The 13,106-nt window shown below is 43.1% G+C and overlaps 1 protein-coding gene across 1 annotated transcript in view; it reads right to left on the bottom strand.

The window, feature by feature from the left end:
• Positions 1-3,275: 3,275 nt before the first annotated feature.
• The window catches only part of LOC121551550 (plexin-A1-like), a 347,386-nt gene continuing 337,555 nt past the window's right edge, over positions 3,276-13,106 (bottom strand). Inside the window, exons 29-32 of the mRNA XM_045223805.1 lie at positions 9,323-9,492; positions 8,391-8,603; positions 7,943-8,093; positions 3,276-7,399 (exon numbers count right to left, since the gene is read on the bottom strand). Coding sequence (XP_045079740.1) covers positions 7,304-7,399; positions 7,943-8,093; positions 8,391-8,603; positions 9,323-9,492 — 630 coding nt within the window. The 3' untranslated portion in view covers positions 3,276-7,303. The remainder of the gene's footprint in view (positions 7,400-7,942; positions 8,094-8,390; positions 8,604-9,322; positions 9,493-13,106) is intronic.

Genomic DNA, 13,106 nt, shown 5'->3' with positions numbered 1-13,106 from the left:
TGGCAAATAGAAATCCTATATGGATGGTGTTAAGAGATAGATGGGAGGTATTGAATAGAGTTGAAGGATGGGACTAATAACAAATAACAACAAATAATAACAAAGATAGCTAATAATGTAAGCATACTGTGTCCATAATAAGTATATAGGTTGTATGTTGGGAGCTTTTGGGAAAGAGCACAGTTAGAAAGATATGGCATTTAGAAGCAAACCGGATGGACATCATGAAAATGGTCGGAGAGGTTGAGAGTAGAAGAAGTTCAGGAGCAAAAAAAATATATATATATATATATATATATATATATATATATATATATATAGAATTATTGTAAAATTAACTCTGTCCATAAGGTGTAGATAGTAAGTATAGACCGGAAGTAGAGGCCTGGGCGTTGTTGTTCACTAATTTACTCCAAGTAGGGAAAGGATGGTGGGGTTGAAAAGTAATAAAGGGGAATATATATATAAAAAATAAAAAAAACATGGGGGATTGGAAGTGATGCAGACAATTACATTGATAGAAGATACAATCTATCTGCAATATTAAGCTGATCCATTCCCCCCGAGAGAAAAAAAAAAAAAAAAAAAAATAGCTAGCTAACGTTAGCCAACTTGAACAGAGATCTCAGCTTGCTAACTAGCAAAGCCAACCAAATAAACACCAAATATACACAGAGCAAACAATTATTTTCTAAACTAATGTTGGTCTCATCCAAATGACGAGTACATAGCTAGACCTATTGCTCTATTACACAACATAGGAACGACAAGATACAGGATAGCCAGAAGGCTCTAATGCTAGCGAGCTAGCTAACCAGCAATGTAATTTCAATAGAAAATCATTAGCTTTGTAGTGGTTACGCTATGTGCAAACACCATCTTTCTCACCAACACCTTGCTGTAGCATTCACATTTTGTGAATATAATTTAGCTAGTAACTACAAAACTGATTATACAGGTGCAACTAATATTTTACATGTGCAAATCATACATTACATATTTGTACACTTGTCTGTATTTTACCTTCATAGAATGGCCTCCAGTTTCTCCATCTCCTCATCAGAAAAGAGCCACTGCTCGTCAGAGCTATGTTGCCTCTTCTGTGGAGGCTCCACAACCTCATCCTCATCAGTGTACTCAAAGTCACACCAGGCCTTTCTCTTGTGTCACTGGGTGTATGCCAGTCTCTCTTTCCATGTCAGCCGCAGTTATGTATATAAACCGTGGAATACTGATGCTATGTATTGGCCAATGAGAGGCTTTGAAGCCTCCGGTCGCTCATATTTACGCTCCACAGAAGAAGCAGTCCTCCATAGGAATTCATGGAATTCTACAGTATTTCAATTAAATGTTTCAAGGACAAAATTACATCTATTTACACATTTTGTGTTGTATTGGGGACAGTAACATTAGAACTTTCAAAAAATTATACTTCAAAGAGATTTCTATATATTTTTTCATTTTTTATTTGTATGTTTATCTCATATAATGTAATTTTAAAGTACGCATTAAGTAGGGATGGGCAACTCCAGTCCTCAGGGACCTCATTGGTGTCACACTTTTGCCCCAGCTAACCCACCTCACTCCAATAATCAACTAATCATTGTCTTCAGTTTAGAATTGGAATCAGTTTAAATCAACCTTGTTTGCTAGGGATGGGGAAAAAATGTGACACCACTCCGGCCCTTGAGGACTGGAGTTGCCCATCCCTGCATTAAGGTGTCTGGAATATAATGAACGTGGCAAAAACAAATGTTGACATGAATGCATTTCTATAGCTTACAAAATGTTTTTTACAACGGTGGGGGAGTGCCGAGATGGCGGCGCGGTGGCTTCAAAACAGCTCCCCGTCAGTCATCTAGCGTATATATAAATCATTGGTCAGGCCTCTGCATCAACTCCATTTAGGAGCAGGCTAGATGTTGCCACATTTCCTAATCGGTAAGGACAGAGCTGGCAGTACTCGTAAAAGCACCAGAAATGACTGTATCATGGACATGTATGTGAACCAGAAGTCCTGATACTGCTCCATGTACAACACTTGGAGACTGGGGGTGGCCGCCTGCACTGGAGCAGAATTGTGCAAAGGAGAGGTAGACAGAGGGGTACTTACTAAGCTGGTGAAGTCAGGCTGAGGTGCACACCAGTCCACCTCCCCTGCAGCAGAGACAGCCTGGACTGGACTCAGTGGGGGGGCTGGGGCTAGGAGTGAGAGTGAGGGTCTGTAGGGCTGAGACCACCTCCTCAACATCTTAAAGCAACAGGTGGATTAATCATCCCAATGTCAATGTCATCGTCCACCTCTTCATCTGTCCACTCTGTCTAAGGGGGCACCTCCAAGGATGGCCTCCAAGGAAGATTCTACATTTGGCACATTTTGGAAAAATTTATGATCTTAGACATGTCTAGTCTTGGGGTAGTTGCCACCAAAACAAATCAACATTATCACCTACCAACCATTCTCTTTTCTAACATTCTTCATTTTGCTATGTTTGATTGTGATATCAGTACATTTAAATGTAATCGTTTAAAAATATATATTTACCATGGCAATGGAATAGAATGGGTTCTCATCACTCGTACTAATCCATAGAATTAGGAATTAGAATAGTAATTTATCAGGATCGCTAACATAGAGGCACAGTTGAAATTCACTTGAACATCCAGAATAATAATTATTATTTGGTGAGTGCTTATATTTGTCCTATTTCACACATGTACAAGTGTGTATTATATGCATGTGCGAATTGGAAATTCATTTTTTGCATATCCCAACTCTCCCTGAGACACCCTCGGAGAGTGGGGTCAGGGCCAGGGTCTGCCATTATCAACGGCGACCCCGGCGCAATTAGGGTTAAGTGCCTTGCTCAAGTGCATGTCAACAGATTTTTCACCTTGTCGGCTCGGGGATTGGAAGTAGCAACCCTTCAGTCTAACCGCTAGCCGACCTGTCGCCCTCTTCCACAGACACAAACAGTAATATAGAGTAATTAATCAATATTCAAACTGTCCCACCAATATGGGATTCTATGTAATTCTATAGATGGCAACCTGTTGCCATACTATTCCAGTAGAGAGATATTAGAAATTATAGACCATACCAGTCAGTATAACAGTATTCTATTTTCAAGCATGCTTTTAACATCATCTTATTGTGAAATTAAGCAAGAGTGAATTCACTCTGGACAAAAATAATTAAAGCCCTCCCCACTACACATATGTGTGTGTGTTTGTGTGCACACTTCTGAACACCAAACAGAAATTCAAAACTCCAATTTATTTAGCAAAAAATGTTTAATCTCTCCTTGATGCGTTTATTTACAAGTAGTACATCTGCAAAATAGGAAATAACACCATATTTACATAATGAACATTAACCTGCACACTTGTGACAGTTGCTTCAAGTCAAACTCTTAAAAATGTATCAGAATTATTGTAAGTAGGAAAAACTCCTCTGCCAGTTTGTCTGAAATTGATCGATGTGTACTTTATTGGATCCTATGCAGTTTTCATTTGGAAAATGTACAGCTACTGAGATTTTGCCACAATTGGAAGAAAATAAATGAGGAAAATAAATTATCAGAATCTTCTCAAACCAGGGCTTGGGAAGGCAATAGTATGAGCAGGCATGACTGGATGGGTCATTTTCGGACAGATTCCCAGACCACAATTAAGCGTGGACTAAAAATCATGCCCATTTGAAAATGTTCCATTGTTCTTCTGAAAGATCTTTTTAGTCCAGGAATAGTCAATATGGGTTCAGGAAACTGCCCTAAACTGTTTGGGCGTAAACGGTTCATGGTCAGCTAACGTGAGTTGATGAGAGATGGACCTTAAGCGGTCACAACAGTTCATAACATGTATGTCGACAGATATAACCATGTTATATTGCATGAGATGGTCAACCAAACGTCAACTGTTTTCTTATTCACGCTTCGTAATGTGGGGATAGCCACAAACCACTTTGACAGTCACTATGCTGTTCCAATGACGGTCTCATTTCAGGCTGCGTCAAGTCTTAGCATCAGTTCCTCCTGATCACATCAAAAGGCCATGATGCTACTTAATGGACATGCTATACATTGTACCACTTCAATGACAACACAAAACATTCGCCATACAAATAAACAGGGACAAATCATGAGATGGGGAGGGAAGAAGAAGCAAAATTATGAAATCTCAGTAGGAACCTTCTAGAAGCAGATCAATTGAAAACTCAAGGCTGTAACATTGAAACAACAACACAGAGAGAAATTCTCCAAACAACAGAGGCAATTTCCTGAGAAATTGAGAATTCAAAAAAATAAAATAAAAAAAAACATGGCAGTGATGGGAGAAGCACACATTAAAGAGTTTGGAAGGGGCAAGCTGTAATCATGGTTACGATGCTGATAATTCATAGGCCTGCTATTAATAAAATCACTGAGCTCTGGAGCTTTGGAGACCAGTCTATTTCATGTACTTGTGATCTAAGAGCACTGAAAGATATAGTCGCAGCAAAAAAGGGAAAGTTGTGTACTCAGGTCATATTTGGGGAGGTTTTTTTTTGCAGTGCGTACGGTAGTTAAAAATGGATGATTATGTCAAGACTCCTTCTAAATGTAATGCTTTTTCACCAACAATTTACTAGTCAGGCACACAGTTGCTTAAAAAGGAACCCTGTTCTGTTTGAAGAAGCTAACTTTGGAGTGTTGTTTGGTCCAAGCACGCTAGTATATGACACATTTACGGCGTCCATATTAGGAGAGCGTCACACTTATTTTGAGTCTGACACTGTCCTAATATGGACGCCGCATACGTGGTCCCTATAAGGGTTCTGTTTGGCTCTCAAAGAATCACCTGTATAGCCTGGTCCCAGATCTGTTTGTGCGGTCTTGTCAACTCCTATGGTCATTGTCATGCCAAATGTTTGGGTAGACATAACAGATACGGGACCAGGCTAGCACCTGTATATTAACGGTCCGATACGTAGAGAAAGATACAACAGGAACGCAGTACAGCTGTATACATCAATGTCTACATCCAAAATGGCACCCTATTCCCTATATAGAGTATTCGTTTTGATCAGGGCCGTAGTGTACTATACAGGTATTAGGGTGCCATTTGAGACGTACCAAGGTGTCATGTCTATTTACGGGGTGCTTTGTTTTTATTTCTGTACAGAGGAGTGTGGGAAGGAACCTGGCATACAGTGAATTGTAAAAGCATTTATGATATAGTAAAACGATATCGCTGATGGTTTAAAAAATAAGATATGGATTAAAGCAGCAAGTCACTGATTCCATCTGGAAAAGACACAGATGGTTATCTGATGTGATATTTTACACTGATCGTGGAGATCAGAAAATAAACCTTATGTACGGTACTTAAACTTCAGATAAACCAAAGACATCTTCGTCTTCGTCATACTGTGGAACAATTTACACATTGTTGCCAAAAGCTTAATTTCATCATCATCATCATCATCATCAAATAACTAAAGTAAATACAATTTACAAAATCAAACATCAACAAAAATACATTACAGACCACAGTTTGGTTTTCGGCAAGCAGAGAAAACAGAAGAAAAAAAAAAAATATATATAAAAATTTCGCACCACAAATTCAAACCTCCAAAACTTCAAAAACAGAAGAGAGAGAATTAAAAATCCTCTCAAGAGAAGAGAGAAGTATTGAAAAACAGCTTAAGCCACACATGGCAATAGGGCTTGTTTAGATAGAAACAATGTCCAGGGGCGCTAAGGGATTACTTAGCCTTATGTTGCTAATGAGTGGAGGGGGCCTCCCCCCTCTACAGACCAGACCCCCCTTTGGGTGAGAGCTAAAGCCCCAGCCTGTCTCCGATCTCTGGATTAGGAGAAAAGAAGCAGTCTTTACCACACTACCATCACCTTGCTTATTATCTGCAGAATAGCATTGAGAAGAGATGAGCGAGAAGGGCCCAGGGCTGGAAAAGGCTTTCTGTCTTTCCCCACTTTGTTGTTTCAGACTAAGAGGCTCAGTAAAACCTTATCTGACCCAATTTAGCTATTTCTTTAACCCTTATTCAACCAGGTAAGACATCAGATGTGGTAATGCTAACTGGTTATGGGGTAGCCTATAGATTGTTATTGGTTCAAGTAGTGCAATGCTCTCCATTGGTCAACCACTGTAGGACAAGCTGTCAAATTCTTTAGCCCTGGAAGATGAACATGAACCTTCATACTAGATTCCATCTGAACTGGAAAAGAAGCAATGCTTGCGTGAGTGTGTTTGCTTGTCAAAAACTGAGATTGCAACTTTCTCATACAGAAAAGTGACAATATTATGGGATGGCCTTCTTATGGTAGCCCTAAGGGGCAAAGTACCTTCCTTTCTTTTATTACTTCAACAATTATTTTTCAGTCACTAAGCATGTTCATATTTAAATCATACGGTAGCACATTCCATCTAATAAAATGTCTTTGCACTAAACAACATTCAAAGAAAACATGGCACAGTACAACTTTTTTGTTTCTTTTTTTCGTTCGTTTTTTACTCTTTCTACCTAGATTTTTTTTTGCTGGAAATATCAAATCAAAGTTTCGTTGTTGATGTTTTTTGTGTTTTTTTAATTGTGTTTGTCGGTTAAAAGCTGAAAAATGTTTTAACCATAATATTCATTTCTTAAAAAACGGTAGTTGTATTTATATATAATATCTATATAGTCTTCCTTTGTAAAGTTTTTGTAAATTGTGCAAATTCAGCAGTAACACAGGTGGCTAGAGATCACATAGTGGGTAGTTTATTACAAAAAATAATAAAATAAAAAAATGGGAGAAAAAAAATTCAAGTCATTGATCTTCGACTCCTACAGGAGACATGTGACCCGAGGAGCTTATCTCCCATTGGCTCCGAGGATGCCAAATAATGTTATGTCCAGTTTGTGACGCCAAAATGGAATTCCATTTCAAAATGTCCCATCCTGGCTATACGAGACATGGCTTTGATGACACCAAAACTCAGGAAAACCGACAGAAAATAACTAAAACCATGACAACAGCGACGATAATCAAAATGCTTTTCGGTGATGCTGTCTCTCGGTGTGTGTGCGACGAAACATACAGTGCCCTGGTCTGACACACACATATAGACCCGCATTTACACACACACACACAGGCCCGCCCAGTACTGCTGAATCCCCCCTGTTCTGTCCTTTGCAGTAACTCCATCACATGTTTTAGAGAGGGGGGATTGAAAACCACGCTGTCTGAGTTTAATTTCCTCTGGGTGAGGAGAGAAAGAGAGGAAGATGGAGAAGAGGAGGAGAGTAAGGGTCAGTCCCTCAGCTGGCCAGGGCCATTGTGTTGATGACCTGCTCCAGCTTGCTCCTCAGTCTCTGCCTCCGTGACTGCTCGTCCCTCTCCAAAGCCGTAAGAATCTGAGGATAGACAGAGACAGACAGACAGAGAGAGAGAGACAGACAGACCGAGAGACAGAGAGAGAGAGACAGAGAGACAGAGAGAGAGAGACAGAGAGAGAGAGATAGAGAGAGAGAGAGAGAGAGGGAAATAGACATATGGGTGGGGTGAGAGCAAGGAGAGAGAGGGCAAGAAAGCGAGAGAGAGACAAAATGCGAGAGAGAAAGAGGGAGATAGAGAGAGAGAGAGGGAGGGGGGGAACAGACAGATGGGTGGGGTGAGAGAGCAAGGAGAGCGAGGGCAAGAAAGCGAGAGAGAGACAAAATTTGAGAGAGAAAGAGTGAGAGAGGGAGAGGGCGAGAGAGAGAGTGAGAGAGGGAGAGGGCGAGAGAGAGAGAGAGGAAGGGAGAGAGAGAGGAAGGGAGAAAATACGCAGTGAGAAACATTAGCTTTTACAAAAGCAGTAGTTGAGAGTGACAACTGAGCAGTTCTTCAAATCCAAAGTAGGGTGCAATCCCTTCTAAATAAACAAACAGAACAAAAATGGCTGCCATTGTCCTCACCTCGTCCTTGTACTTGACAATGTAGGAGTAGATTTCGTGCAGGGCGCTCATGCTGTTGAACTGGCTGAGGTGGAGCCGCGACTGCTCCGCCAGGTACGCACTCATGTCCTGGTCACTGATGACGGGCATCCGCGAGATATCTGAGTAGTACCTGAGAGAGAACGGGGGATGGAGAGAGAGAGAGAGAGAGAGAGAGAGAGAGAGAGAGAGAGAGGGAGGGAAGGAATGACGGTGCGAGGGTGGGGGGAATCTTTAAGCAATCACTCTGTCAATCTTTAACTTACACATATCAATTGACCAATGAAAGCAAGTGAGTTGAATTAAGGCAAGCCAAGTTACCAAGCGAGTTCCACGCTGCCAAATGGCAACAGTGTTACTTTCCTACCCTAGTTTTCATTTTCAACCTAATCCATAATGGCCGCCCGCTGAACATAGCCTATTTCCATACCGTTCCACCCAGTTCTTGTAGTTGGGAATGTCTTTAGCGTAGAGCAGCTTGTTGGAGGGCGAGTCTTTGCCCAGCTTGTGTTCTGAGGTGGAGCAGGAGTCCATGAAGGTCTGGGCCACCACAGACAGACAGGCGTCCGTGATGCTGTTCTTGTGGATGTCGAACACAAACTGGGGGTTCTTGATCACGTTCACCCAGAACCGCAGAGGAAGACTGAAGGGGGGAAGAAGAGAGAAAACATCTTAACCTCCACATTACATTCTTCCTAACACTCAACCTCATACTCCACATTACATTCTCCCTAACACTCAACCAGAGGCGGCATGCACCTCAAACATCTACGTGAGGATGGGGGGTGGAGTTGGAGAATATTGAATTTTTCAAACACCTGAATAAAGATTTTTCCTGCAATCTAGAGCCATAATCATTATGCTTAATTCTATGTAAAACTAAATATGCTTCTCTGTATCTCTGCTAAAATCTGGGTAAAAGATTGAAAGGAATGTGAGTCTTATCAGTACATTTAGTTATTGCTTGCTTTTCTAAAGTCTACCAACCTTGCCAGCAGGCATGCCAGCTAAGATAGTTAGACAAGCTACTGTAACTTGATTGATAGCCTGAAATGGCTTCTTGGTAGATAGTTACGAGGTTGGGAACCTATCTGGGCTAGCTAAAGCAAACTACATAAAATTGCTAGGTGGCTAGTAGTATTACAGAGAAAGAAAGAAACAAAAATATATCAATATAAATCTGATGGGGCCCGTGCCCCCTATGGGCATGACGCCTCTGCACTCAACCCCTAAACACTGCAAGGAAAACACTATCATCCACAAACACACTCTTACACCACCTGCCGCACACATGCTAATTCCTTCCCCTTCGGTCTCACGCAGACCCAACACACACAAACTGATCCACTCTGACCCACTCACCAGTTGCTCTTCCAGGTGTGCCGTACGTCCAAGTCGGAGATGGAGTGCTTGTCGGCCTGCTCATCCAGGAAGTCAAACATGTACTTGATGGCGAGTGGCAGGGCGCTGCCTCGATGGGCCGTACTGAAGATAGTCTCAAACAGGTCGTCTACAAACTTCTGCAATGTACCCTGTGGAAAGGAGAAAGAGCAGAGAGAGGTTAGGAGATGTGTATCACTGATATCATATAGCTTTGTACTGTACAAATCACTGTTTCTATAAGTTGAAATTGAAAAGTTCCTCTCACTGTGGACACATTTAGACTAAACATATCCTTTGTTCCATATCAGATTATCAACTTTTACACATTATCAAGTAGTCTGTCGTATGGCCCACTCCCCCTTTTCACACTCCCAAGATGGGGAGAGGACTGTCCGTAATAAAGAGATGCTCTGCTTTTTTGACACCACACACCAAAAAGCAAGTTCTGCAAATCAAATCAAATTGTATTTGTCACATACACGTGTTCAGCAGATGTTATGGCGGGTGTAGCGAAATGCTTGTGCTTCTAGCTCTGACAGTGCAGTAATATCTAAAGAGTAATATCTAACAAATTCACAAAATATATACCCAATACACACAAATCTAAGTAAGGAATGGAAATAAGAATATATACATTTATGGACGAGCAATGACAGAGCGGCATGGACTAAGATACAGTAGAATATTATAGAACACAGTATATACACTGCTCAAAAAAATAAAGGGAACACTTAAACAACACAATGTAACTCCAAGTTAATCACACTTCTGTGAAATCAAACTGTCCACTTAGGAAGCAACACTGATTGACAATACATTTCACATGCTGTTGTGCAAATGGAATAGACAACAGGTGGAAATTATAGGCAATTAGCAAGACACCCCCAATAAAGGACAGGTTTTGCAGGTGGTGACCACAGACCACTTCTCAGTTCCTATGCTTCCTGGCTGATGTTTTGGTCACTTTTGAATGCTGGCGGTGCTTTCACTCTAGTGGTAGCATGAGACGGAGTCTACAACCCACACAAGTGGCTCAGGTAGTGTAGCTCATCCAGGATGGCACATCAATGCGAGCTGTGGCAAGAAGGTTTGCTGTGTCTGTCAGCGTAGTGTCCAGAGCATGGAGGCGCTACCAGGAGACAGGCCAGTACATCAGGAGACGTGGAGGAGGCAGTAGGAGGGCAACAACCCAGCAGCAGGACTGCTACCTCCGCCTTTGTGCAAGGAGGAGCAGGAGGAGCACTGCCAGAGCCCTGCAAAATGACCTCCAGCAGGCCACAAATGTGCATGTGTCTGCTCAAACGGTCAGAAACAGACTCCATGAGGGTGGTATGAGGGCCCGACGTCCACAGGTGGGGGTTGTGCTTACAGCCCAACACCGTGCAGGACGTTTGGCATTTGCCAGAGAACACCAAGATTGGCAAATTCGCCACTGGCGCCCTGTGCTCTTCACAGATGAAAGCAGGTTCACACTGAGCACATGTGACAGAGCCTGGAGACGCAGTGGAGAACGTTCTGCTGCCTGCAACATCCTCCAGCATGTTTGGCGGTGGGTCAGTCATGGTGTGGGGTGGCATTTCTTTGGGGGGCCGCACAGCCCTCCATGTGCTCACCAGAGGTAGCCTGACTGCCATTAGGTACCGAGATGAGATCCTCAGACCCCTTGTGAGACCATATGCTGGTGCGGTTGGCCCTGGGTTCCTCCTAATGCAAGACAATGCTAGACCTCATGTGGCTGGAGTGTGTCAGCAGTTCCTGCAAGAGGAAGGCATTGATGCTATGGACTGGCCCGCCCGTTCCCCAGACCTCAACCCAATCTGGGACATCATGTCTCGCTCCATCCACCAACGCCACGTTGCACCACAGACTGTCCAGGAGTTGGCGGATGCTTTAGTCCAGGTCTGGGAGGAGATCCCTCAGGAGACCATCCGCCACCTCATCAGGAGCATGCCCAGGCGTTGTAGGGAGGTCATACAGGCACGTGGAGGCCACACACACTACTGAGCCTAATTTCGACTTGTTTTAAGGACATTACATCACAGTTGGATCAGCCTGTAGTGTGGTTTTCCACTTTAATTTTGAGGGTGACTCCAAATCCAGACCTCCATGGGTTGATAAATTTGATTTCCATTGATAATTTTTGTGTGATTTTGTTGTCAGCACATTCAACTATGTAAAGAAAAAAGTATTTAATAAGATTATTTCATTCATTCAGATCTAGGATGTGATATTTTTGTGTTCCCTTTATTTTTTTGAGCAGTGTACATATGAGATGAGTAATGCAAGATATGTAAACATTATTAAATTGACTAGTGTTCCATTTCTTAAAGTGGCCAGTGATTTATATAGGCAGCAGCAGCCTCTAATGTGCTAGCGATTGCTATTTAACAGTCTGATGGCCTTGAGATAGAAGCTGTTTTTCAGTTTCTCTGTCCCAGCTTTGATGCACCTGTACTGACCTCGCCTTTTGGATGATCACGGGATGAACAGGCAGTGGCTCGGGTGGTTGATGTCCTTGATTACCTTTTTGGCCTTCCTGTGACATCGGGTGATGTAGGTGTCCTGGAGGGCGGTTAGTCTGCCCCCAGTAATGCGTTCGGCAGACCGCACCACCCTCTGGAGAGCCCTGCGGTTGCGGGCTGTGCAGTTGCCATACCAGGCGGTGATACAGCCCGACAGGATGCTCTCAATTGTGCATCTGTAAAAGTTTGTGAGGGTTTTAGGTGCCAAGCCAAATTTCTTCAGCCTCCTGAGGTTGAAGAGGCTCTGTTGAGCCTTCTTTACCACACTGTCTGTGTGGGTGGACCATCTCAGTTTGTCAGTGATATGTACGCCAAGGAACTTGAAGCTTTCTACCTTCTCCACTGTGGTCCCGTTGATTTGGATAGGGGGGTGCAACCTCTGCTGTTTCCTGAAGTCCATGATCATCTCCTTTGTTTTGTTGACGTTGAGTGAGAGGTTATTTTCCTGGCACCACACTCACAGAGCCCTCAACTCCTCCCTGTAGGCTTTCTCGTCATTGTTGGTAATCAAGCCTACTACTGTTGTGTCGTCTGCAAACTTGATGATTGAGTTGGAGGCGTGCTTGGCCACTCAGTCATTGGTGAACAGGGAGTACAGGAGGGGTCTGAGCATGCACCCTTGTGGGGCCCCTGTGTTGAGGATCAGTAAAGTGGAGGTGTTGTTTCCTACCTTCACCACCTGGGGGCGGCCCATCAAGAAGTCCAGGACCCAGTTGCACAGGGTGGGGTTTAGACTCAGGGCCTCAAGCTTAATGATAAGCTAGGAGGGTACTATGTTGTTGAATGCTGAGCTATAGTCAATGAACAGCATTCTTAGATAGGTATTCCTCTTGTCCAGACGGGACAGGGCAGTGTGCAGTGTGATGGCGATTGCATCGTCTGTGGATCTTTTGGGGCGGTAAGCAAATTGAAGTGGGTCTAGGGTGACAGGTAAGGTAGATGTGATATGATCCTTGACTAGTCTCTCAAAGCACTTCATGATGACAGAGGGGAGCGCTACGGGGCGATAGTCATTTAGTTCAGTTACCTTTGCTTTTTTGGGTACAGGAACAATGGTGGCCATCTTGAAGCATGTGAGGACAGCAGACTGGGATAGGGAGAGATTGAATATGTCCGTAAACACACCAGCCAGCTGGTCTGTGCATGTTCTGAGGACACGGCTAGGTATGCCGTCTGGGCTGGCAGCCTTGCGGGGGTAACATGCTTAAATGTCTTACTCACGTCGGCCACTGAGGAGGAGA

Source organism: Coregonus clupeaformis, chromosome 12 (genome assembly GCF_020615455.1).
Source record: "Coregonus clupeaformis isolate EN_2021a chromosome 12, ASM2061545v1, whole genome shotgun sequence".
NCBI lineage: Eukaryota > Metazoa > Chordata > Actinopteri > Salmoniformes > Salmonidae > Coregonus > Coregonus clupeaformis.
The sequence above is the reverse complement of the archived record's forward strand: the minus strand, read 5'-3'. Positions and strand labels throughout refer to the sequence as shown.